This window comes from Sceloporus undulatus, chromosome 2, assembly GCF_019175285.1.
Source record: "Sceloporus undulatus isolate JIND9_A2432 ecotype Alabama chromosome 2, SceUnd_v1.1, whole genome shotgun sequence".
NCBI lineage: Eukaryota > Metazoa > Chordata > Lepidosauria > Squamata > Phrynosomatidae > Sceloporus > Sceloporus undulatus.
In genome coordinates, this window is record NC_056523.1 from 231,643,564 (window position 1) to 231,671,345 (window position 27,782).

A 27,782-nucleotide genomic window follows, 5' to 3' on the forward strand; every position below is an offset into this window, starting at 1 on the left:
AACGTGTAAAAATAGCCGCACACTTGCAGAGAGGAGGACTGGGAGGAAGTGCAATACTTTGCTAACTATCTGGGCTGAACAAACAATATTTATGGCAGTTGGGGAATTCTGAACCTTTAAATACAGCTGGGGAAATGCTCTGATTTAAAACAAAGATTATAGCTTTCTAAATGTCTCTATTAATTTACGTTAGGGTTCAAATTTAGGAAGCAGTAGAGAAATACAACCCGTCCAAGAAAATGTGGGAAGGAAATTGGGAATGGATTTAGATGTTAAGTGGGGTCAAAAGTTAAAATGCAGGACCAAAGGAAGAATTCCATTCATTCTTCTCCTTTTGCAGGGAAAGCAACTATTTTTGAGGGAGAGGTGAAAATACTGGGATTGTTGTCCCTGCAGCAACATCAGGAGGCTTTCCTTGGAGAAGTGCAGAAGACAGCTCCTACTATGAAGCAACTCACAGAAGAAGCTATAGAGCAGTACATCCACAATAAGGTAAGAACATCTCTTTACTGTTGTATGTAAATCCAGAATCTGGAACTGGATTTTGTTTTCAAACTTTCAAGATGGGAATCTTCCGATTATTGCCTCACTTGTTCTAGGGATGGGCAAAGTGAAGCCTTGGAGCCACAAGTGTCCTCAAGGCATTTTTGTGGCTCTTGACTAGGCTGACCATACGTACCATTTTAAACGGGACAGTACTAGGGTTTCCCCCCCCCATATTTCCAGACCATCTTGTTGTTTTAATATAAATGTCCATTTTGTCCCATTTTTCAAGAAAAATGCCCTGTTTGAAACTGTGATTGTCAAAACACCAAACTAACAAAAACCCCACAAAATTGTATCAAGGAGTGTGAGTCATTTTATGATAACATGTTGAAAGACCAACATTTGCGGCATGAAACGACTTCATTGGAGAAGTTGTTGTTGCTGTTATTATCATTATATTTATTTGTATCCCGTTCTTTTCCCAGAACTGGGACCCAGAGCAGTTGACAATATTAAATAAATACAGTTTAAAGCATAGAAAATTGGTACTTTAAAGTAGAATTAAATTTTTACAGTATTATTCATGGGATGATCGTAGTGAAATATAGCCCCCCTCAAGGTCTACCTAAATTTTTGTGTGAGTTTTGATACTGAAGAATAATGGTTAGCTCAGTATGTTCATGTAATTAAACTTTTGTTATCGTCTTATTTTTTAATGAATACCAAACTTTTCATAACCCCTTTCTGTTTTTGCCATCCCAGTGTCCTGTTTTTGTCTCAAGGAAATATGGTGGTCAGCCCACCCTTGACTTCTCCAAGCACCCAAACCTGCTAATTTTCTGAGACCCAAAAAAAGTCAGTTCTCTCTCCTAAAAAGACTTCAGAAGCAGCAACCTATGTTTAAAAAGGGTAGGGCAATGGTACTCATACTTTTTGCCCTTGCAACCCCCTTTGCATCTGCATGTGGACATCACACCCTCTACTCCATGTAGTAATGTTGGCGCATGGTATCTGCTGGGGTTTGGTTCCAGGTCCCCTGTGGGTACCAGAATCTGTGGATGCTCAAACCCCATTTGATAAAATGGAAGTAAAACTGTGTCCCTTTATATAAAACAGCAAAATCAAGGTTTGCTTTATGGAATTTATATATTTTAAAAAATATTTCCAAGCTGTGGATGGAAGAATCTGTGGATAAGGAGGTCCCAACTAAATATGAACAAAAATATTTTGTTCATTTAGTGTAAGTATTTTGCGCATTCATGTACAGTCAGCCCCCCCCCCCCCCCCCAAAACGGAAACTCGCCGATATTCAAGTGCCATTGTGGGTCCGCACCGCGAGTACACAGCAAGCACACACCCCGACAACTCTTGTGCACACACCCCAAGGGTCCCACCTCACAGTCTGAGAAACATTGGGCTAGAGGAAGCCCTTGCTCTGTTCAAGGTGGGGTGGGGGGATAATTCCTATTCCTCAAAAACAGAAGGGGACCTTTGGCTATTTCATTGCTTATGTCGTGAGGGTTGGTTGTCCATGTGCACCCAGAGAGTGCCAAACCAGAAAACTGGCCCCAGGACCTTGTGAAATTGCCCACCCCACTATATGGAGACCTTTTACATACAATAAAGAGTCTTGTGTCATCTTAGAGACAATGGCTGCATCCATACTGCAGGGATAATCCAGTTTGACACCATTTTAACTGTCATGTCGCAGTGCTATTTAATTATGGGAACTGTGGAATTATGGTACCAGAGCGCTCTGACATAGGCTGCATCCAGACTGCAGAAATAATCCAGTTTGACACTGCTTTTACTGCCATGGCTCAATGCTATGGAATCCTGGGATTTGTAGTTTTTTGGGGGACCAGAGCTCTGACAGAGAAGGCTAAATATCTCACAAAACTATAATCTCCAGGATTTCGTTGCATGGAGCCCTGGTGATGTGAAACTGGATTATTTCTGCAGTGTGGATGCAGCCTGATTCTTTGGCCTGTGCTTTTGGGATTTGTAGCATGATTCCTCAGACGGAGTCTGTGTGCCTTGTATAAACAAGAATGTGAAATGTAATAGAAACTCAAGACATATTGCATGGTGATGATCTTAATGGTTGTTTACAGTCATCTAAGAATCATTGGTAGGAGACCAGTGCATTCAAGCACAGATAAACAGATTTAACACACATATGATGAAGAAAATTCCATGCACTAATAAAGTATATGAGGAGCAACATTAAAAATGATTAAAAAGAAATGCAAAAGGTACAAGAAGGGACTATATCCTAAGCGTGTGTCATATTCTTGCTCAGTGTTTTCCTTTGGATCCTTTCTTTTTTAATCTGTTTTGTTCAAGGAAGAACACCTTTAAGTCAATATTGTCCCTCTTGGACTTTTGGAATATTGCCATTCCAGATATCAGATTTCATTGTTGGAGTTGGTTTTGGTGGTGTTACATGCCTTCAAGTCATTTCTGACTTATGACAACCCTAAGGCGAACCTGTCATGGGGTTTTCTTGGCATGTTTCTTCAGAGGGGGTTTGCCTTTGCCCTCTGAGGCTGAGAGAATGTGACTTGACCAAGGTCACCCAGTGGGTTTCATGGCTGAGCCGCAATTCAAAATCAAGTCTCCAGAGTCCTAGTCCAGTGCTCAAACCATTACACCACACTGGCATTCATTACAGAATAACCTTTAGAGCTTCCTAAGGTTTTCTATACTGGGCCCAGTTGTAAAAAGTTTCACATGCTAGGTCACATATTGAATGGCTTAAGTTTTTGGAAAGGTCAGTAAAATCTAATTCATGAGCTGCAGAAGTCTCGCCCTTAAGTTGTTAGATCTCTACCAAAACTATAAGGAACAAATGCAAGGAATGATGACTTTGGGCTTCCTTTAACCAAATTTCTATGTAGATGCTTTTATGGTATTGTCATTAGGAAAACCTTTCCATGTTGGTTTGTATTTTGAGGATATTGTAGAGGAGTCTGCTGTATCTTGTAGCATGCATGCTTGATTCATTGTGTTCGTGGAAATACCAGTAAAGGACAGCATATCTTTCAGGTAACCTACATCCACACTGCAGAAGTAATCAAGTTTGACACCACTTTAACTGACATGGTTCGATGCTATGGAATTCTGCAAACTGAAATTCCCAGAATTCTACAGCATTGAGTCATGTCAGATGAAGTGGTATCAAGCTGTTATTTCTGCTGTCCGAATGCAGCCTTAAATGATCTAACTAGAATAAACTGAACACAGGCTAAAATAATAGAGATTATCATTTTGTTAACAGAAGCAAGAAGAAATAGTTCTGATAAGCTGAGAACTACTGACCAGAGGCATGAAATGGTCATTTGAGAGGGTAAGGTACATAAACCTGAAAGGTAGAGAAAAACAGATGCAGAAGCAGACTATCAAGTTGTTGGTTTTCACAAATGTTCAAACATTGCAAGAAAGCCATAAGCTTGTCCCGATATGAAGCAGAATGAAAACAAAATCCAGTTAATGGTGGCAAGATCAATATGAGTGTGGCCTACTTCTAGCTTGCATCCTCTTGTTATGAACAGGCATGAAGCGTTCAGCAATGAAATCACAATGTAAATAACCGCTAAAAGCGACAATTATTTTATCCAGCATGCTTCTCTATTATATGTTGAGGAAACTAGGGCTCTAACTGCATTGACAAGGACCATTTTGTTTACTTTTTGGTTTGACAACTCTCTCTCCCTTGACTTGGTTTTTGGACATGAGACAAAATTATTTTGAAGGCAACAGTTTGGCAACAGTTGGCGCTTTGATTTTTCCAAGAAGACCTATTCTGAACGCTTGAATAGGGGAAAATTCAAAATGCCTGCCACCACTTTTAAACATGCCTGCTTCTTTGGCATCTCAGTTGAGGCTGCTGGGACACTGGGTAGCAAATGAATATCTACAGCAAGGATTCCCAAACTTTAGTTTGTCTTCAGATAATTTGGACTTCAGCTTCCAGAATCCCTGATTTTTGGCCAAGTAGGCCGGGGCTTTTGGAAGTTGAATCCCAAAACACCCAGAAGACTAAAGTTTGGAGATCACTGATTTACAGATTGAATCTTCTTTATCCAAAATGCTTGGAATTCAGTAGTGTGTTGAATTTTGGATTTTTATTTTATTTTTAAAAATATTTGCTTATATATAATGACATATCTTAGAGATGGGTACTAAATCTAAACATGAAATTCATTTATTTTTGTATACACCTTATACACTTAGCCAAGATGTAGTTTTACACATAATATTTTTTATAATTTTGTGCATGAAACAAAGTTTGGATACACTGAACCATCAGAAAGAAAAGGTGTCACTAAGTCAGCCACCTATGTGGACAATTTTGGATTTTGTAATATTCCAGATTTGGGAATTTCAGACAAGGGGTATTCAGCCTGTACAGGAAAACATATATACCGCCAGAGTGGACACAATTTAAATTAATTTAAATTGTGCAGTATGACCTCTAGAAAAGGTATGTGATTCTTATTATTCTTATTATTATTATTAACCTTTATTTATAAAGTGCTGTAAATTTACACAGCGTTGTACATACAATCTTTTTAATTGGACGGTTCCCTGCCCTCAGGCTTACAATCTAAAAAGACACGACACAAAAGGAGAAGGGATTGCCACAGTGTCCATAGAAAAACTACTTTTGAAGCTGAGCTAAGAGGGAAAGTGTGTGTGGAGAGGTATATTTGGATTTCTTTTTTTAAAAAATTAAATTTAAAAACCAACAGATATATACTTTCTCCAAAAGCAGATCTAACATTTGAAAGCACATCTCATGCTGGTCATGTTTGTGAGCTGATATAATAGATTAACAATACAGTTGTATTAGCATCTGTTAATATCTAACCAGACGTAAACCTATTCATTTCATTTGGATTTATTTCTTAGTAAACATGCTGAGGGATCATCAAAATGATTCAGTGAAAAAATTAAATTTAAAAAACAACTAGAAGCTGCAAATAGGCCATTTTGCCCAAACCACTATTGGATTAATTTCACCTTTTTTATTTATTCTATTTGTTTATTATATTTCATTCATTTCTTGGCTGCCTTTCAAGATCATCTTTGAATCACTCTTTTCTTCCCAGCCTTAAATCAAGTAGCAGAGTAGTACATCTGTGAGTTTCAGTTCAGAAATCAGAGGTGCAAATACTCATTTGAGGTTGTAAAGCTATGGTGTTTATCACACTGAGGTTTTTGCAGCTCAGATCCGGGGTGACGCCTGGTTCAGCTATGTGAATTCACATTATAATGTGAATGTTTTATCACACCTGGTTGCCCTTCTGTTGCCCTTCCGAATTGAGGGGGAATCGAATCCAAGGCAAGTCATGTGATGCGGATTCAAGCAAAGAGGAGTGAGTGCACATTGTATTACCACACCGGTGGGATTCAATGATTTGAATCGACACCCTTGTGCATGCTCACTGGGGGTCTGAATGCATCGTGACCTCGTACGTTTCCGGGGTGAAAAGGGGCGCAAGTTCTTGTTCCCTGTATTGCATAATTGCGGGATTTCGTGAATATTTGCCTTGTGAATATTTCTGTGTCTTCTTCATTCCCCTTGTTTATTTTCCCTTCCATTTCAGCAATTTCAACACACACACAGATAGATTAGATAGATAGATAGATAGATAGATAGATAGATGACAGACAGACAGACAGACAGACAGACATACATACATATCTATATATTCACATTCATGCACATACACACACATATATATTCCCAAAAAATGAATTGCCTTGAAAGTTGTTCTGAAAGTGAAAGGACCACCGAAAGGAAATGAGGGGAAGTTGCAGCACTGCATCATGGGAAATTTGCAACCCAGGAGGTTTGCGATGGTGCAAAGTTGCATTCCACACCAGACCAATTCGGAGTTAAATCGAAGTGAGCTTGAAAGTGAATTCTGTGAATTCACTTTTTTCCGAATTCATCAAAATGAGGAGTCACTTTGGATTCACTGCGGAAGCGCCACAGAAGGAGCTCCCATAGAAAGGAATCACGTCTGATAAAACATTCACATTATAACGTGAATTTGCATCGTTGGACCCGCAGTCATGTCAGATCGGAGCTGCAAAAAGCTGCAAAAACCTCCGTGTGATAAAGTGCTATGTCACATTTAAAGTGTTTATATTCTAACTGGATTTACAACAGCAGTTAGTCTTTTGGTAGGAGATTAAGATGAAGTCAAGAGATAAAGGCTTGTTGCACAAAAACTGAGAAGGTATGCCCTGAGTAGAACTGGGCTGGATCCACACCAGCAAAATATTTTATCTCTAGTTGGCATTAGAGTACAGTTAGCCCTCCACATTTGCAGCTTTGACTTTTGCTGATTTGATTATTCACAGATTTAATGAATACATTATCTCTAGGAATCTCTAGGTCCTCCAGTGCAATTCGGTTGTTAACGTCTTTTAGAAGTTGACAGTAGAGTCACACTGGAGGACCTAGAGGTTCTTAGAAAGAACATTTTCCTAGGCATTTTTATTTCCTCCAGTGCGGTTGTATGGTCAATTTCCATAGACCATAGACTAAAGTTGACCATAGAGTTGCGCTGAAGGACCTAGGGATTACTAGAGAGGTGTTCTCTGAGGTTAAAAAACAGTATTTTATTTTATTTGTCGGTTTTCCAATTTCACAGGGGTCCTATGCCTATGGATTTTCCCGTGACTGAAAAGCAGCACTAGAATTCCTCTTTATTCATGGGATAATGGTGGGATAATCACAATGTCATGTGACATCTTGTGATAATAATTGCATTATTATGTGATATTGATGGTAGGATCCTGGTATGCTCCTTTCTTTTTTGCTGGTGTCCCCAAGCAAATGTTGAGGGCCCACTGTATTTTGCCCAGATTTCACCCCATTGATGCTGTACTGATTCATAATAATCTGGGCTCCACTTGCATTGATAGCCATACATTTTCCCTTCCTGAATTCATATCAGTACAAAGGCATTCCTATCATTCACTGAATCGGATTATTTTGGGTTCACATCCTGGCATGCATCTCCATTATCAACCAAAAGCCTTTCTTGTTTTCCTGTCATTGCCCACCTGCACTCTGATCAGGTGGCCCCAATCTGCACTTTCATTAGATCAGGGGTAGGCAACCTTTTTGAGCCGGGGGCCAGGTTGCTGTCCCTCAGACAACTGGGGGGCCGAACTCAAAATGGCGCCCGGAGTGGCGCGGAAGCTGCGGCGGGGGCGGCAATCGGCAGCAGGCCCAGGCTGGGGCCAGTCCCAAGGCCTCGCTGGGCCGGATCTCACCCGCAGGCCGTAGGTTGCTGACCCCTGCATTAGATGGTTTCCTTACCCAGAAAAATTAAATGCCATTCCATTCAGTTTGTGCCATGACATTTAAAGTTCCCCATATAATCTTTCCTTAAGACTAACAGTATTTTTAAAAAGAAAACTATCTACTGTTGCTTTTCATGGGCAGTCTGGATTTTAACACCTTGAGACACCCATTTTCGATAGAGACTTCCACCTCAACCCTCCTCTCCCATGCTTGCAGGACTGGAAGCAAGCAAACCTTCTGTGGTGGGAATGGTCAAGGGACCACCTAGCCAGATAACCTCCCATTAACATAGCAATAGCATGTACATTTTTATACCACTTATCAGTGAACTCAGCACTTTCTAAGCAATTTACAGGTCAAAGGTTTCACAATAGAGCACAGAGATTAACATGTAAATCATTTCCTCTCAACCATGGGTCACACAGTTGATCCCACTCATTCCCATGCCAGCATTCGCTGAAGATGCCAGCCACAGATGCTGGCGAAACATCAGGAATAAACTCTTCCAGAACATGCCCACGTAGCCCAAGCCCCCCACAAAAACTATGGTTTACAGCCTGTAAGCCGATTGCCGCCAACAACCTGGGTACTCATTTTACTGACGTATGAAAGGATGGAAGGCTGAGTCAATCTTGGAGCCTTGGGATCGAACTCACAGTGTTGTGGCTATAGTATTGGCATGTAACCACTGCACCACCATCGCTCCCTGTTCTGCCCTCCAACCACTGCATCTCCATCCTTCCCCAATCCCTATTCGGAACAGAGGGTACATGTCCAAAAAAACCCTGTTTTTTCCAGGAAAATCTGGAGTAAACAGGACTTTTTAAAATAGCAACAACAACACCAAGATGCAGATTCACTTTGAAAGCAGTCGTATGTCATGTGTTCCAACAGCACTTGAACCAAGGTGGGTTGGCTAGCGTGGATCCAGCTTTAGTCACAGCATTTGTAACTGCTAAAGTACATAGTTCTCTCATAACCAAATCACAGTGAAATTCATCTGGGCCCTGTGAAAAACATTATTTTGCATGCTAGTTTTGAACTTGAGCCATCAGTGTTTTGTGTACAAAGGGACGGGTAATTATGTCTTGTTTTCTTTCTTCAAGAAATGTGATATTTTGCATTTTGGGAGTAGTCTGCTCCTTTCCCTTTCCTACTCCTGTTTTTAATCCTCTTGGGGATTTTGCATATGATCTTGAAAATTTACAGTTTACTGTTGATTTCCATATGTTTGGGAAAGCAAGTAAAAGATTTTTTAATTGGGGAAGATAAATGTCTATACCTCCCCCTTCCCATTAAGTGATAAATTTCTCCAACGTTGTACCCCATCAAAATCATAGAGATAATTGACAAGTTTAAGATTTTGCCAAATGAATAGCAGTTGTCTCTTTCTTCATCCTTTTTATGCCCCTTGGTTAAGTGAACAAAAGTAATAGAAAGAACCTTCAAAAGGTATAGACATCTTAATTCCATGGCATTGCATCGTAACATCCTGCAACTATTTGAATGTGAACATTGGGGACTAGGGGAGGAATTTATTGTGCTCACTGGTAAACTGCATTGTTTACTGGCACAGCTCAAAGGACATATGTAGACTTTACACAGATTATCAGAGAACATAGTCAGTCAATTCTTTTAATGGAGACTTCATGCTCAGAGAGCTTGTGATGTGTTTAAGCATTGCCACCAGGAACTTCTGCCCCTTTCCTAGGCTCCACTATATTATTTTTTTGTTGTTTGTGCAGCTGTTTACGTTAATTATCAGTTAATATTGTCATCAGGGGGCATATTTGGCAGCTAGCCAGATAATTCTTCTTGCCATTGACATTTTTAGCCATGTAAGCACATGCATGCACATGCCACAATTCATATACATTCCAGGAGGTCTCTGGTTTAGTACCTGCACATCTCTCACCTATGGCATGAAAACTGGAGCTGTTGCAAGAGAGTAATAGGACTGTTGGATTATGTCTGCAGGTGGATGTCAGGCACCGAGTGGTATCCAAAACCGTGGACGAAGTGCAAAAAATTATACACCGGCTAACCACAGATATTAGTAACAAGGACTCCCGTTTTCAGGGGATCTCCAACTCTGGCATTCATAATGAGAACATGAAGGTAAGGGCATAGGTTCTTTGCCATGGCATGTGTTCAGTGCGTGACTGAGTCAGCGTTCAGGGGTGAAAGGAAACCATATTTTACAGTATCGTAATAACTTTTGTTATCATTATTATTAGCAACTTTGTTTTATATCCTGTTTTTCCACTAAAGCCAGGCCTCAAGGTGATTTATAGATTCTTTAAAATACAGTATAGTTAAAAACATACACCAGATCAACACTAAAAGAGAAGCTATTGAGAGCATTGTTGTTGATACTGTTGTATGCCTTCAAGTTGTTTATGACTTATGACAACCCGAAAGTGACCTATCACATGGTTTTCTTATCAAGATTAATTCAGAGATGGTTTGCCTCTGTCTTCATCTGAGGCTGAGAGAGTGTGACTTGCCTAAGGCAACCCAGTGGGTTTTCATGGTCAAGTGCCACCCTGGTCTCCAGAGTCATAGTCCAACACCCATACGCCACTGGCTCTGTATTAGCAACATTGAAATAGTTTAATACATTTAAGGCACATGTCACTGGGCCAGATCAACTGTCTGTAGAAATGGGTGCAGCAGGAACATTAGAACTTGCCCAATTTGTGAAAGGCACAAATCAGGTCACAAGCCAGAAATCAGGGCAATCCAAAGACAGAGGAACAGTTCTGTATCACACAAAGTAGATAAAAAACTCATGAATGTCCACCCATTGAAGCACTAGAAGTGGACCTAGGGGCAGTACAGATCACTCCTTTCAGGGTGGTCTGTAGGTGTCCGTTTTTGGTCCGCAGCATTGCCGTAGCAACCAAACCACCCGGCAGTGCTGTGGACCAAAAAAGGAGCCACCTACAACAGCTCCTTTTTGGGATGTCGTAAGGGCTGCATCACAGCCCTTGTGATGTCTCTTCCTTTGCATGATGTGAGGGAATATCCTGGTCCACTGCATCACCCACATGCACGTCATGCACCTGTCCCTCGTGTGAGTGGGGCAGTGCTGTAATGGTGCTGCCCGCACATAGTAAGGCTTGAGACCATGTGGTTGGTGTGCGGTCCTAAGCCCTACTATTGCCGCCAGGATGTCATGTCCTGGTGGTCTGTACTGGGCCTAAGATTTCATATTTAAAAGCCCATCCCCAGCCATGCAGAAATACATAATCAAAGCATTCCCAACAGATGGACATCTAGCCATCTATCTTAATCGAGCAGCTAAAGAATCTTTCCTTTGTTTGTTTATGTGGAATGGTATTTTTATATCCTACCATTTTTCTGCAAAGAGTTCGAGGTGGTGTCATGATTATTACCTTTAATAACATTACCATTAACCCCAGTTGGGAAGAGTTCAGCATAGAGAGATGGAGCCATGGATGTCTTGATATCATCTTTATCACATGCACCAGTATTCAAAGGGACAGTCATATTCCTGTCTGGGTCAGTAGACAAAGGGATCTTGTAGCACTTATTCAGATCCATGTTGGATCTGATGAAGTAGGCCATGAGACTGGGAATGGTATAAACAGAAGAAGAGATCACTTAAATCAGATCAGAAGAACCAGTCAGTTCCCTATTGGAAGCCTATAGGCAGGATATGAGTGCAACAGCCTTCTCCTGCTCATGCTTGCCACCATACTGTCCCTGGGACCAGAGATAATGCAATATCCATCAGAACTAGTAGATGTTCTGAATTTGCGCTGTCTCCTTTCAAAGCCATCTAAAATGGCAGATCACTGTGTGTAGTGGCAGTAGATTCTACAGTTTAACTCTGGACTTTCCTTTTAACTATCCTGAATGACCATATAGTATTAGTGTTTGGGTGGGGGAAGGTTCTTTTTTCTACCTATCAACTTTTGCTATGATTTGAGTAAATATAGAGGCCAGGGTTTACATATAGATAAGAGAGTTTTGCTGAGGATCAGGTAAGCAGCACACTACACAAGAAGAGTGCTGACAGTCATGTCAATGGAATTGCCCTTCTCTATTCTTACATATTTGAAGGGATGTCATACTGAGGATGGAGCAAGTTTGTTTTCTGCTGCTCCAGACAATAGGAACTGGAACAATGGATTCAAACTATAGGAAAAGAGATTCCACCTTAATATTAGGACGATAGTAAGAGCTGTTTGACTGTTGAACATACTCCTTCGGAGAGTTTTGGAATCTCCTTCTTTAGTGGTTTTTAAATATTTGTCAGGGGTGCTTGGATTATGTGTTCCTGCATGGCAGGAGGTTGGACTCGATGGCCCTTGTGGTCTTTTCCAACTGTATGATTCTATGATTTTCTATTTGTCAATATGAGTATCAAAAGAACCTAGGTCGGTATGGATAGCAGGATCTGGGTAGCAGAAGAACCTAAATATAAGGGCTGTATTTTGAAGTCCACCGTTCCACTCCACATTCCTGGTTTGAACTTTAATTAGTTTGGCACTGACCAGTTGCATTGAAAGCCCTTGTTGCAATGCCACTTGAAATGTCATGTATCTCGTTGCATTTTAGCTGGGGGCTGCTGTCTGTGGGAGTGGGGAAGTCTAAATGAAGTCCCTCAACATCTCAAGAACATCCCCTCCAAATTTACAGGATGAGTAAGGATTATTGACTATTGACTAGTGGACTATTGGAGACTAAAGAATATTGGTGTATCACTGTCTCTACTACCCAGCTATTAAATGGTTTTCACTTCAATTCCAAACTGCCATTTCCAGAATGAAGCCTTGCAGGAGCTATCTTACAATAACGTTTTAGCAAATAGAAGAGGATTGTGAGATGTCAGGGTATGAAGTATGAATTGCTTTTTAGCCACAGCCATGTGTAGGATGCAGAGGTAACAGTATTGTGTCTGTTCTCCATCTCCACTGACCTTTTTCTTGCTCACCTGGCCAGCAAACAGATGGAGCAGGGAGAAGAGGTGGGAAAGACTGGCTTGGGAGGTATAGTTCACACTTAAGCAGCAAGTACCTTGATTCAGTGTTCTCCTTGTTTCCAGAATTTGGCTTGGAAAGGATTGTTCAGTGTATGCTTCTCTATTCTTTAGGATGGTTTGAAGAAGTCTTATCTTCAGGTTATAAGGCTTGCATTTTCTTTGCTCTCCCTCTGATTAGAAATTTGCATTAACACTAACTGCTTATTTAACCTTCCAACTAACCACTTTTCTGTCTCTGTTGTGTGTCTTGTATTGGTTTTTACCTCTCTCAGGATCAGCCAGCCTTACTGGCCAAGTGGTCAGCTCTGCTTCAGGGGAAGCGCCCCTTCCATTCATCCATCCAGGTACAAACACCTCGCATGGATTCTGTCCCAGTTCCCTCACATCTGTTTCTACCCCATGATTTCCAACATTCATTAGATGTCCTTACTGACATGTCATTCACCTAAGCATTCTTGAAATGTATTTTGAGAGCAGAACTTTGAGTTACTGTAAACTGCATGCTATGTCTAATTCATAATGTGCAGCTCAAAACTACTTTCTTTATTTACTCATAAGTAACTGCACAGACAAGGTAATTTTATTATCTGTCTTTTATTGTCTTTTGTCCTCTGGTCTATTGTCTTTTGTCTCTAGTTCTCCAGAATGGCCTCTGCCTGCATTGGAATCTCTTAAAACCATCTTAACTGATGACATCTCAGGCAAAATGTCACTTTAACATCCTCACCTATATGATTTTTAAGATCTTGGCATGATTAAGAAGCCATTTAAGCTTCGAAAACTTGCATAATGCATTTTACGTTTTGGATTTGGCCCCCCCAAAATATCACTGCTTGTGCATTATGGGTTTTTTTGCATGGGCCTGAGATGTGGGGGACTTTAAAGGGAGAGAAGAATTCCACTGGTGCCAGTGGAGGAAGGATTTAGAAGAAACCAAGAGAGGAAGCTTTAAATGTGTTCTACCTATGCACAGTGGACCTTATTCATTGATACTTCTGGTTTGCTTACTCCCCTGAGGTATACACAGTTGTAATACTCCTGTGCAACATGATCATTATCATGGGAGTCATCTCTGTACTTCTGCATGTAACCGTTTTCTGAGTTTCCTGCCAGCAAACAATGACTTGAAAATAGGGCTCACAGGCTTTATTGGTAATATTTTTAAAATGTAGATTAGAATCAAACTGTTCCAGCTCTTTGATGCATTCTTGAAAGATACTTCTGAAGGGCCAGCTATGAACAGGCCCTGGGTTTTTTGTTTTTGTTTTGCGCCTTCAGGTTGCATGGAAATCCTAAGGCAAGCCTGTCTTGGGATTTCCTTGGCAAGATTTGGTCGGAGGGGGTTTGCTTTTGCCTTCCTCTGATAAACAGAGAGTGTGACTTGCCCATGATCACCAGGCAGATTTTCATGGCTCAGAAAGGATTCAAACTCTGGCCTCTGTGAGAGTCCTAGACTGAATCCACACTAGCAAAAAGCAAAACAAAACACATACTCCCCTCGATTCTGGTGCTGTTGGAACAAATGAGATAAGACTGCTTTCACACTGAAAACACTTCATTTAGGCTTTAACGTTATTTAGAAAATCTCACTTTTTACTGTGCAGGTTCCAGGAAAATAAATATTTTTCCCGTTTCCTGTTTTTGTTTTTGCAGTGTATGCCCTACCAGATTGGTTTAACATGGGCTGGGGCGGGGGGGGGGGGGGTTGGGGATGGAACAGATGGGTGGGCAACAGCCTCCATCCAGCAGGTGTTTTGCCATTTTTTGCTCTTTTGCAGTGAATCCACATGTATACATACACATGAGTGAATAAATCAAGCCTACAGGAAGCAGAGAAAGAAAGAAAGAAAGAAAAGAAAGAAAGAAAGAAAGAAGGGGCCCGAACAGACAGGCCAAAATAAAGCTGCTTTGGGTCATTTTGGAGGTGTGCTGTTTAAATGACACACACATCTTAAGAGGCCAGAAGCTGCATCAAAGCTGTGCTCCAGTCTTTAGGACTGGAGCATGAGTTTGGCACAGCTTCCAGCCTTTTAGGATGCATGCAGCATTTAAACAGCATACCTCCAAAGTGATCCAAAGCAGCTTTATTTTGGCCTGTCTGTTTGGGCCCAAAGAAAGAAAGAAAGCTTGCTTTCCCTGCTTCTGAAAGTCCTGGTTACTGGAAGCTCTTTGAAAGGTGACAGGGGGCAGGGGGACAGAAAGCAGAGGAAGGTAGGAGAAGCAGCACAAGCCGAACATCATACCAAGGAAAAGGAGTTTGTTCTGTAGACATCAATTTTAATTCAGTTAAAGATTTGGAATGGAAAGGGAAGCAAGAGAAGAAACTTTTTCTTTCTTTCTCCTTCTCTTAGGGGCCGTCTGTGTTGGGAGAAATTTAAGGTTCCTTCACTTACTCACTGGGGCACAAAGGGAGGAAGGGGCTTGGGTTGGGAAGCCATCCAAAGAGAGTGGAAGGCGAGTGGTAAGCTTGACAGAAAAGTAGGAAAGGCTGTTGGTTGATAGGTTTATGCATGCTCGGAAGGGGGAAAGGTGCATGGGAAGAAACACTCTTTTGATTTGAATTCAGTCAGGGGAAATGTGTGGCTAGTAACAGAATTTGAGTCTGGGTTTTTAAGAGTCATTTTGGCATAAATGGGATGAAGACTGGGCAAAAGACTGCACACTGGATTATTCTGCTAGAATGGATTCACCCCTAGTCCAACACTGAAGGCACCACATGAAGGCTCTGGTAACAGCTATGGGTTACTTGTCAGAAATGGGAGCTGGGGGTGCTACAAAAGTGTTTCTTTGAACTACCTCTCTTTCTTCTCCCATGGTCATCATCTCTCCTAATGTTTTCTTTTAATGGTGTCACTTATTAAATACCAAGACCTGGTTTGCATTTTGATCCACACCTTAGAAGCAGCAACATTAATCTAATGATGTGTAAGGAATTCAGTTTTGACGACTTATGATGGAATATGCTGCTAAATTTATGTTTGACAATGTCACTCATCTGTGTGGAACTTCTTCGGTGTTCATCCTACTTCTGAACATCTTGACAAGTGGAGAAAGAAGAGAAGAAACCTTTAGTCCCAAAGGCCATGTTGTATTTAAAATGCAACAAAATTCAACAACTGTTTACCCTTTGAGGCGGATCAAGACCATGTATTGGACTTTAAAATGTACTGGACTTTAAAAAGAAGTCCTAGAGTCAAGGGTATAGTAGGGATGGATAGTGTTATCTTTTTATGGAATACTAAATACAGTTCCTGTGCTACAGTCTTTTCCCTTTTGGTGAAATTCAATGTCCTTCTAATTTATCATCTATTTCTGGGAGTGCTACGGAAAGTGAAGGTGTGTTTGCATAAATTAGATCATGGTTATTATGATTGGGATACAGCTCTGTTAGGGAAATTACATAGATTCTTGAGGATGGAATGGAAAGCATTAGTTTAAGATATTTCTACCTTGGGTTTTAGGTCTGACCTTCACATAGCAGCTTGCAATAAATTCTTTTTTAAAACAAAAGAAGTATAATAAAAACATAGGTGGGAGCAGCAATATGATCAATGAATCACATGTTTTGGGGAGGGAGGACTCTTTAGAAGACACAAGTTGTTCTGGGAGGCAGTGGCATCACTAGGGGGTGCGGGGTGTGGAGCATACCGGTTGACACATTAAGCAGTGAGACCACTGCCTCTCAAACATCTGCCTTTGGGCAGAAACGTGCTGTAGCATTCACCTATGTCCCTGTGAAACACTGAAGAGATTGTGTGAGTGGGGTGAGCCTTAGTGGTAGGAGAAAGGAGAGGCTCCAGTTTTTAAATTTAAATGTTTAAAATTTTAATTAAAATAAATAAAAATAAAAAAATCTTTTAAAAAATTACATTTCACCAAATTTTCATTTCAGCCACACGAAACTATGTCAGCCACATGAAATACATGTAAACGCATTTAGGCTCTGCACATGGTATTGCAATAAAAGTATAGTTTTAATTTTGCTAGCTGTTTATGTCACAACTATTACTATTACATTCAGTAATATATAGGAATTACTATATGGTGTGGTAAGGGAGGTCAGTGAAGGGGAGGAATGACACCATGACTTACTGAACTGGGTGACGCCAAACCTAGTGATGCCACTGGTGAGAAGAGAGTCTTAGTATGTAGGCAGCACTAAAGAATTCCTGTCCCTAGCACCTACCAGTCTGTTTGATCTTAGCAGTTAGAAATGTTAGCAAGACTGCTAAGTTCCTACCAGGTTCACATGTACCTCCAGATGTTTTAGAATACATCACATACAGGCAAGCTCCAGTCAGCATGGCCAACAGTCATAGATAGTGGAAGTTTATACTCCAAAATACAATATGCAGAAGATGGGACAAAGCTGGTGCAAGCAGTCCTTCAAATAACCGGATCCTAGACCATTCAGGGTTTTCAGTGTTCGGTTAATACAAGCACTTCAAATTCAACCTGAAAATGAATGGGCAACTAATGCAAAATTGTTGCGATAGGACCAAATCGTCTAGATCCCACAAGCATTTTGGAAGCTATATTTTACACCTGCTGAAATTTCCAGACTGTTGTTAAAGGCAGTGTTAAATAAAGAGCATATGTGCAAATAGTCTGGGATAAAATGAGTATGTGTGTAACTGGATCAGACTGCAGACAGTTAATCAGCCTGAGCTGCTAAAAGGCATTCATAGTAGCCCCATTTTGTCTGCATAGATAATCCAGGGCCCGGAAGTACCTCTCAACTGCATGTCTGTTTTTTAGGGAAATCGCCACATCTTGAGGTTTTTTCCAGCCAGACTTCCCTGGATTTAGTTTCAGTTTATTTACCCTCATTGGTTTCATGTCAATGCATCTCTAAAGATGCCAGCCACAGATGCTGGCAAATCGTCAGGAATAAACTCTTATAGAACATGGCCACATAGCCCGAAAACCCCACAAAAAACTATGGATGCCAGCCATGAAAGCCTTCGACTATACTCAAGTCACTGTAAAATGAAATTCCAAAGCCAAACTGTGTGATCAGTTTGTCTGTTAAGCCTATTTAAATGTGTATGTAGCTGTTATATTATTCTGCTTGACTAAACCCTACCTTTGTCTGTGTCTAAAGGAAGTGGTTCAGTGTTGGTGTCATGCCACTACATGCCTGGGATTGCACTGAACTGTGAGCCAGGAGATCCCTAGCTCAGATCTCAGTTCTGAGCGCTCTTGGGTGGCCTTGTTTTCTCACTTTAACTTGCATGGTCAGGCCACACACAGACAATAATACTGGTTTACTTGCAGGGTGGCTGCGTGGAATTATGTATGTAAAGTACATTCAGTCATGGCATGTATTATATTGGGGTGGACAAGCTGAGTAGATCTGCAGGCCAATTTTCTGCCTCTAGGACCCTTTGGAGCACTGAGTGCCAAAAATGTCAAAACCTAGATGTGGCTGGAAGTACCCTTCTGGTTTTGAAAAACATGAGTTTTTAAAAGTTTGAAATAGTGCACAGTGTGCTGCATCCTATTAAAAATAGTTTCCAGGAGAGGCAAGTTACTCTTTTTTGCTAGTCCAGGTAGTTGGGAGCCACACACAGGCTAAGGCAACGTTTTGTCTACCTTTAACCTACTGTATATATTCAACTATGAGTCAACCTCACGTATAAGCTGAGGTCAGGTTTTGGGGCCAAAATTATGGATTTTGCCATGACCCATGGATAGGTCGAGGGTAAAACTTGGAGGCTCCTTCAGTGTGAGTATGTGTGCGTATGGCAAAAGAGACTCTCATTGAGCCTTTTCTTCATTGTTTTAGCCAGACGGGCGGGTGGCAGGGGGACACTTAAACAGCAATATCAGTCAGTCACTCAGGACTCTTTTTGCTTGGCTTCTTCTTGCTAAACTCCTCTCTGCATTGCATGGAGAAATCTGAAAGAGCTGCTATCCCGTTTACATTGTAACCTGTAAATAAGTTGATCTGGGATTGTGGGGTCAACTTTTCTGCTTAACTTTTTAGACTTACAGACGAGTATATATGTTATGTGTACTCCATGTTGTGGGAAAATGACATTTTTAAGCCAAATCTTCCAAGGGTCCTTCTTGTAAACAATCTAAACAAACCAGAAGCATGCCTAAGTTGGGCTCTTGTTATTAATTTCTCTCCAGGTGGATTGCTTTGCACAATTGCTGACATCTCCTGTTTTAAGTTTTCTGTTCCAATCTTTCTGAATCTGTCTAGGTATTAGCACCCAACCAGTTCCTCATCACCGTCCCCTTGCTTGGCCTGTCTGGATACAAAGAGCGCCAGATACGTCACTGGCGTTACTACACAGCACATGGAGCCAGGCTCCTGTCTCCTGTCAGGGACCCAGAAGACCTGCAGCAGTGGCTGGAAGTTGAGCAGTTCTCCAAGAGCCTCCAACAATGGCATGAGAAAGATGTGAACATTGAAGGTGACCTTGTGCCGGCTAAAGTCCTCACTGTCTTCCGAGAACTTGTGGAGAAATCCATTGTATCTTGCAATCTAATGGGTGAGTTTACTGGAGAACGGTTCAGGTTTTTTCTTCTTCTTAGCAGCTCTTTCTTTCTCAAAACCAATTGCAGACACTCATTGCCTCACCGCACTTTTTCAAGCCTTTCAACCAGTTCATCACAGCAGCATGCTCTGAGCCCTACTCATAGGCCTCCACACTATTGCCCTTCTATCCATAGATGGTGACTGGAATTTGAGTCCTTAGCAAGGATTCAAATGAACTGCCACAAGATTATCTAGGCATGTGGCATGTCTCCTTGAGAGAATACAAGGAGATTGCTAATTCTCATGCACTTGGCACTTTATCCCCCAAGGCACATAGCAGCTGGCAAAGAAGAAACAGATAGCAAGAGGAGATTTTCACTTTGAAAGTAAAGAATGGTGCCAAGCCCATGCAGGGAGCAGGGGAAATGTTTCCTGGCTAGCACTCTTTCTTCTTTGCCACTTACTTAGTAGATTTAACAGTCTCACAAACCAAAAAAGTGTAACAGTAATTGCTAAAATTGCTAGGAAAGAGAACAACAGAGCAAATGGCTAAGGGCCAGATTAAATTGCATGGATGTACAGGATATGCAACAGAATTCCTATGGCCTATCACTGTGAGCAAGACCTTTGCATTTTGTCTCCTCAACATCTAGGTCCTTTTTGTATCCTGTCCAGACTTCCTTCAATTCTTGGGTAATACAAAGGACTCTCCCAAAAATCTCTTTAAGTGACTGCTACATAGAAGATTATCAGGCGGGGGACAGGAGCAAATCCCTTTTTTATCCCGTCCTTGACAGCAATTGCGCAAAAGACATTCACACATTTGTGCTGATCCTGTCATTAAATTGTCAGTGAAGTTGAATTGCATTAACGCGTTCTTCCATTAATACAAAATGAAGGGCAAAGACGGGACAATTCCACTTCATTGATGAGTCAGTGACTGGATAAGTGTGACATCATGTGAAAGTCTTTCACATGATCACAGTCAATCACAGTTTAATGATGGAACATTGATGGGATAGGCGTGACATATGAAAATCTTTTCTCAATTGCGCTATAAGGACAGGAAAAGTATGGGACAAGGACAGGATATGCCCCACCTGATAATCTCCATACAGTGGACTTTGTTGTGTCATAAGTGAAGGAAATCATAGTATCTTATAGTTGGAAGGAGCCACAAGGGCCATGTAGACTTAACTTTTCTGAACCTGGGATCTTCCAATTGTGCTGTGCTTCAGTTTCAATAATTCCCAGACATCATAGCCATTGGCCTATATTAATTATTTTGAGAAGGGAAGCACAGCAAGCTTAGTACTTTTCTTAACTGCTTGCAGCCCTATAGTGGAATTCTAAATAACCACCCTGAGCCTTTCCTACATCTTTGGAAGAAAACCTGAGGCCCATGTAGTTGTCTCAGCAGGGAGGATATGAAAATTCATGTTACTTTCTGTGTTGTGCCTCCTCTCCCTGGTGAAGAGGAATGCTGAGGCTGGTTGTGTTCAACTCACTTTGTGTCAACCCAGTAGCTATACTGCATGACTTGCCTTTCCCCGAGACTCCATCAAAGCTAGGTTAGGAGCCCTGGTGGAACTGTGATTAAATGCCAGTACTGCACCAACTCACAGCCACAAGGTTATGGGTTTGATCTTGCAGGGCTCCAGGGTCCACTCAGCCTTTCCTAGGTTGCTAAAATGAGTACCCAGCTTATTGGGGGAAATTGGCTTACACACTGCAAACAGGAATGTTTGAGCAACAGACCATTCACATGGAAATTCCATGAATGATTTGTTGCTGCAGCATTCCTGTTTCTTCCCGGGACAAATCCTCTCTAACCGAGATGTCATCTGAAAATCTTTGCCATGATCTCTCAACTTTGCCAGGAAAATGGCTTTTTAATATAGGCTTTTCCCAGCTTTTCCCCAGTGTGATAAAGTCCAAACAACGAAAAGACAATTCAGAACATCAACTTCTTCATAATAATCATGGTTTCCCTAGCTATGTGTATTTTAACTAATTCTATTCCATATACCTCATACAGCTGAAGGTGTTATATGTGATTTCCCCTCCTACTCACACCCCCATTTTTATCCTAACAATAATGGGAAATTAGGCCTGTTACAGACTGCCAAAATAAAGCTGCTTCGGGTCTCTTTGGAGGTATGCTGTTTAAATGATGCATACATCCTAAGAATCCGGAAGCTGCACAAAAGCTGCACTCCCATGCTTAGGAATGGAGTGTGGCTTTGGCGCGACCTCCGGACTCGTAGGACCCATGCATCATTGAAACAGCATACTTCTAAAGAGACCTGAAGCAGCTTTATTTTGGCAGTCTGTAACAGGCCTTAGTTAGGCTGTGGTAATCTCAGAGTGATCACATGAACTTTAGGGGAAAAGCTGGAATCTGAATCTGATAACTAATGTGTGTTGAGTACATGGAGAGGGTGTGAAGAAAACAGAGATCGTATACTGATCATAACTCTGTGAGAAAACAATCTGGTTTGTAGCTTCTGTCTAAACTTACAGGGACAAAGCTGGGTTTAAATGGATTTGTAAAGTATGGACCACATCCTTGATCACAATCCTTTGATACACTGTACGAGAGTATTTGAAAAAATGCAACACTCATGAAATAAAGAGGAGCCAGCTATGGTTTTATCACATATACCTCTGATCATACGAAGAGATCCATAAACTCCATCTATTCCATATCTCTCTACAGCACCCTGACTGTCCATTTGGCTATCAAATGTTTGCTTCTCCACCACTACTTCTTGTGTTTTGATCCAACACTTTTTGGAAGAGAGGCCATGAATTTTCAAGGACTGGGTTTATAGGAGTCTATCTAATCTGTCCCCATTATTCCAGTATGTTGAAACTAGAAGTAGCTGCAGGTGACAGCTGTCTATTGAGTTGAATGTAGTGCAGCAGCAGCATCAAAGGATCACCACTGCTTCATGTAAAAGAGGACTTGAGGTGCATCTGCAATGGAGAAATAATGCAGTTTACACCACTTTAAAGTGCTGTAACTCCAGCCGATGAAATCCTGGGATTTGTAGTTTTACAGGGTCTTCTCTGCCTTCTCTGCCAAAAAGTGCTGATGCCTCACAAATCTATAAATCTCATGATTCTGTAGAATAGAGACAGGGCAGTTAAAGTGGTGTCAAACTGCATTATGTCCACAGTGCAGAAGCACTCTTAGGCTGAAGATCACATACCTGACATTATGGGCTCTTGAATACTCCCCCCTTTCAGGTGTCAATTAAGAGCCTCCAGTTTGTAAGGCATGTAATCAGAGGTGGCCCTTTTATGTTGCAATACTGTTCTAGGCTGCATAACTCTTGAGATGATTATCCTGACTTGTCTTTTGGTCTGAAGATCCCCCAGAATGTCTTCATATAGAGCCATGATTCCCATTCCCTTTGAGGTCATTACTAGAGATAGGAGGGAGGCATCACGAAAGTAGGACCAAACCATTCCCTATGAGGAACGACTTAGGGAGCTGGGGATGTTTAGCCTGGAAAAGAGGTGAAAAGGTGATATGATAGCCCTGCTTAAATATTTGAAGGGATGTCATATTGAGACGGGAGCAAGCTTGTTTTCTGCTGCTCCAGAGAACAGGACCAGGAACAATGGATGCAAGCTACAGGAAAAGAGATTTCCACCTCAACATTAGGAGGAGCTTCCTGACAGTAAGGGCTGTTCAACAGTGGAACAAACTCCCTCGGAGTGTAGTGGAGTCTCCTTCCTTGGAGGTCTTTAAACAGAGGCTGGATGGCCATCTGTCAGAGGGGATGCTTTGATTGACAGTTCCTGCATGGCAGGGGGTTGGACTGGATGGCCCTTGTGGTCTCTTCTAATTCTATGATTTTTTAATTCAACACATTAAGATCGAGTTAGTTCTTTAATTTGCTTTGTTTGTGTCCTAGGCCAGCCACTACTGACAATATTCTCTTGCTTTGTCTCTCTTCCAGATAAAATTAGCATTTTAGAAGGTTTCAGCTCGGTGGTTCGTGTTGCTGTCGAGACATCTGATTACCAGGTGGAGGTTGAACTGGCTCCAACTATTGAGATCCCAACCTGTTGGCCTCGAAAAATCAAGTGGCCCCGATGCTTCAGGCGCTGGCCTTGCCAGGAAAAAGTGCAGTGTGTTAAGGTATCAGGAAAAGTACTCAGATTCTTTTAAACTAAATTCACAGCCTCATATTGCCAGAAGGGGCATGTAGGGGGACTCAACTAGGATTTAAGCCATAAGGGGACACTGAATTTGGACATAAGGGGTCATACATGAATAACTTGCATGTTAGGTATTTTAAGGTTAGCTATGTTAATCTATTAGGAGAGGGTGAGGAGTCTTGTGGAAGTTGTTAGTAAAGGCTCAATAAGACATGCATCGCCACCTTTTCTACTCTCTGTGCTGTATCTTTCTCACTAATTTCTTCCATGCACAGAAGAAGAAAGATGGGAAGGTGTGGAACCAACCACATTAGTAATGGAAATTTGCAAAACATCTCCTGAATTACAAACCCTTACATTTAGGGAGACATGGCAGATGGCAACTTCTTAAAAATGTGGAAGGGAACCATTCTCATAAGCTGCTCTTAGGTTTTGAAGATAGTCAATCTCATATTCCATATAACCTATAGATGTTGAGGCAGATCCATCTTGCATATTTTCCTTTACAGCTGCTAAAATCTGCTCTGTATTCCAATATATTCCTGATGTAGTTGTTTGAGCATTGGACTATGACTCTGGAAACCAGGGCTCAAATCCCAGCTCAGTCATGTAAACCCACTGGGCAACCTTGGGCAGGTCACATTCTCTCAACCTCAGAGGACAGCAAAGGCAAACCTCCTCTGAACAAATCTTGCCAAGAAAATCCCATAATAGGTTTACCTTAGGGTCACCATAAGTCAGAAATGACTTGAAGGCACACAACAACAACATCCCCGTATTCACCAGTATATACACTGGTGAACACAATGTATGTATATGTGTATGTGTATGTATAGACATACACCCACACACCACCTCTCTTCTAATACAGGACCCAAGTCAGTTGTGTGTGTGTCTTCAAGTCGCCTGTTAACTCCATGAGTTTCATAGAGTTTTGGTAACTCCATGAGTTTCATAGGGTTTTATTAATCAATGGATATTCAGAGGTAGTTTTGTCAGCTCCTTCCTCTAAAATATAGCCTACAGCACCTGATATTCATTGGCAGTCTTCCATCCAAGTACTAACCAGAACTGACTCTGCTTAGCTTCCAAGATTGATGGGATCTGGTGCCTTTATGGTATTTAGGACTCATCAAGGTAGCCTACAACAAACTAAAACAAAGTAAAGCTTTAAAACCCTGCTACTTAAAAAAATTAAACATACAATTTATTAAAACATAAAGTTAAAACAGTTGAAAATATAATAAAAAAGATAAAAGAACAGCACATTGCATTAAAAGCCTCTTGTGTCACATAAATTAAGAGCCAAAGGCCTGCCCAAATACAAAGGTCTTTGCCTTCTAATGGAAGGAAAACAAGAAGGAGCCAACTGTACATCCCATGGCAAAGAATTCCACAACCTGGGAGCAGTCACTGAGAAAGCTCTCTTCTGTGTCCTCACTGTTCTTGTGAACCAAGGGAAAACCTCAAAGATCTTAAAATTCTAGCAGGTTTATAGGGAGATATAGTTTTCCAGAGATGTGTGGAGCTTGCTTCCATGGAAGGCTCACCAAAGCCCAGCCACGAACATATTCTGTAGCAGTCCTATAATGTGGATGAGTTAAACATGTAGAAATTACTTATAATGTAGCATAACTAAGCCTGGCATTGTGGTTTGAGTGTGGGACTAGAACTTTGGAGACTGAGGTTGGATTCCCCGCCTACCCATAGAAATGCACTGACTGACGTTGGGCAAGTCACATCCTTTCAATCCCAGAGAACTCCAGGATAGGTTCACTTTAGGGTCACCATAAGTCAGAAACTATTTGAAGGCACACAACAACAACAATAACAATTAAGCATATTTTAATTGCACTTTTTGGGTATTAAAATAATTTTCAGTGTTTTAGCATCCAACCCTGACCACTGGAGTGGAATTAATTTAAATTAGTGGATTAAAAGAATAAACACAAAGGTAATCCTACTGAGAGGCTGGTCAAATGTCCAAGCACTGGTGCCATACTCTGGTACCATACTCTTCCTCCTCTCCCCATCCTTCCCTGCCCAACCTTTTACATTTTTTCTGCAGTCATTTGGCTTTGATCTCTTGGCCTCTTCCAATTACCACTGGGATCTGAGTTTTTCACGCGCTCAGCGCATACTGATGGAGGGACTTGATGAGGATGGTGGTTGCCGTATGATGTGCTTCCGAGTCATGAGGCAGATGAAGGAAGATTATTGGTGTTCAGGAAACAAGCCAGTCCTCACGTCCTTTCACCTACAGGTGCGTGTAAGAAATAACAGCCTATCTGCTTTTCAGGTGTTCATCTTCCCACCCCCATGGTACTTAAAGCCGCAAGAAAACAAGTTGCACACCCTATAATACTTTTTAAAAGTACTGTAACCCTTTTGACCCTTTGTTTTTGGCCCTAAATAAGTGGTTTGCGTCATAAGAAGTTATAAGTGAGAGGGGGCAATGCAGGTTGTTAGAGCTTATGTTCTCACAAACCCATGGACAGGAAGGCTGCTTGAGGATTCCCAGGTTAACTGCTTTGTACGTCTTTTGGTTTCTGCATCAAGGTGGATTCTTGACGTGGAGTCCATCTTAGAGTGGAACCAGGGCTGAAGATCAGCAGGTTTAGGGGGTCCAAAGCAAAGGCCCATGTTTTTATTTATTTATTTATTTTGAGCATGTCCCACAGCAGCTCAGTACAAAAACTGTCTATTCACAAAAGTTGTGTTGTTGTTTGATGTGGTATGAGGAGGAAAACAACATGTCAACAGTAGCATCAGCAGGACGAAGCAACAGCTTGTAATATGGTTTACTTTTCAGTACTATATACCTTCTATATAACTTCATCCCATCAGAAAGCAACAATGTGTGCCACAAAAAGTGTTTTTGCACAGTGTTACTCCATAGGAAAGCTGCATTAAGAGAAAACATTTTACCATGTGGTTGGGACTGATGGCTTAAAAGACTTCCTGTGCTGTTGAAACAAAACCACTGTGCCTCAGTTGTGACTTCTTTGCATGCTTTTTGCAGATGGTGCTTTTTTGGACCTGTGAGAAATACCCTCACTCCAAAGACTGGTGCTGTTTCCGCACAGGCTTCCTACGGATGGTTCAGAAGTTACACAAATGTGTGAGCCAGCATTTCCTGAAGCATTACTTCATCAAAGACACAAATCTGCTCAAGTATGCCAATACAAATGACCTGGACACGGTGGCTGGCAAGCTGTCTGTCTTCTTGGAGAACCCTGTGCTTCCCTTAGACTGAGAAGGGTGGAGAACAGGCTTCTGAGCCAGACTTGGTCCTATTCTTTCATTCCCGTGTGGTTATCCTTCTTCAGGTGATAAGTAGTGAGCATAGAGGCAAATGTGGAAGCAAGGCGGTTTTGAGTTCCAACTCCTCACTATTAGTCTGCTTAAGGCACATCTTTTTACTTTGGAGCCAGGCTTTTTCAAATGCCTAAGGAGAGAAAGAGGACATGCTGGTTAATGGAGAGTGGGTAGTGTACTGCCTGCTGTGATTTCCGTTTTACAAGTTTTATGGATTGCAGACTCAAAAGCAGTATTGTTATATTTGGAGCAAACAAGAGCAACTGTAGTGTTCTGGTGGCTTAGCTTGCTTCTCCCCACCTGCTGCATGGAGTTTGGGGGGAATTAATACACACATTTTGTTGTGTTAAAACTTTGGAAGTATCTGAAGAGAACCATCTAACATGAGGCACATGCGGAGACCATTTGAAAGTTTGTACCTTTACGTACCAAATATTCCAGACTCTTGTTGCTAAGATTGTATCTTTTCTTCATTTCTGTTTTCTATTTGCTCCTCTTAGTGTGTAGTTTGGCAGGATTTCTTTCCCCCCTCCCACAGTTACGTCTCACACACATTTTTCAGAAACAAGACAACATGCTGGATTGTATGCACAAGGAACAGTACAGGAAAGCAGTGCTCTAAGAAATGCATTGGGGAATGCATTCTCCTGGTTCCATGTCAATCCTGATGGTTTTCCAAACTCCTGCAGTTTATGAGCCTGTCAGGGAGTCAGTGGCATGTATTATTTGGCTTTGTGTCTTCAGGAAGAGCATTGTTCAAGAGGTTCAATCCATTTCTGAAAAGTGCATGAAACTCTCAGGATTTCAGTCTAAATTGGAAAGTGTGTGTATGGACCAAGCTTCCCATATTTACTGTTGCTCCTTTCTGCTACCACACATACTTTTGCAATGGAGTTCAAAAAAGGTCTTTGCTGACAAGGACTCAGGGCAGGCTGCTTATTTTTCTGTACCATATTGAATTTTCAGACCTTAATATC

General features: G+C 41.4%; 1 protein-coding gene and 1 long non-coding RNA gene across 15 annotated transcripts in view; one reads left to right on the forward strand and one right to left on the reverse strand.

Annotated features, from left to right (window-relative positions):
* The window catches only part of LOC121921717, a 51,110-nt gene that overhangs the window by 12,342 nt on the left and 10,986 nt on the right, over window positions 1-27,782 (reverse strand). For 2 of the 13 annotated variants that reach the window (XR_006102020.1, XR_006102021.1), the window contains exon 2: window positions 26,416-26,935. The exons of 10 other annotated variants lie outside the window; for them this stretch is intronic. This is a non-coding gene — a long non-coding RNA (uncharacterized LOC121921717). Of the gene's footprint in view, window positions 1-24,553; window positions 24,640-26,415; window positions 26,936-27,782 lie in introns of all 13 variants that reach the window. One more of the 13 variants, XR_006102022.1, reaches the window with a different exon arrangement.
* On the forward strand, window positions 44-26,743 carry MAB21L3 (mab-21 like 3). 2 transcript variants are annotated; one of them, XM_042450185.1, is made up of 6 exons: window positions 45-492; window positions 9,791-9,931; window positions 19,036-19,327; window positions 23,286-23,467; window positions 25,556-25,750; window positions 26,510-26,743. In XM_042450185.1, the coding sequence occupies exons 1-6, from the start codon at window positions 295-297 to the stop codon at window positions 26,741-26,743; spliced, it is 1,242 nt and encodes a 413-aa protein (XP_042306119.1). In that variant the 5' UTR covers window positions 45-294. The 2 variants fall into 2 exon arrangements, with proteins under 2 accessions (XP_042306120.1, XP_042306119.1); XM_042450186.1 differs by lacking the exon at window positions 9,791-9,931 and having other exon boundaries at window positions 44-492.

What these genes read in the sequence shown, in the direction of transcription:
- MAB21L3 (XM_042450185.1), top strand. Translation starts at nt 295, where the DNA reads ATGCAGGACCAAAGGAAGAATTCCATTCATTCTTCTCCTTTTGCAGGG. An exon ending in TTCATAATGAGAACATGAAG is followed by an intron (nt 9,932 to 19,035) that starts GTAAGGGCATAG and finishes GAATCTGTCTAG; the next exon opens with GTATTAGCACCCAACCAGTT. An exon ending in TGTATCTTGCAATCTAATGG is followed by an intron (nt 19,328 to 23,285) that starts GTGAGTTTACTG and finishes TCTCTCTTCCAG; the next exon opens with ATAAAATTAGCATTTTAGAA.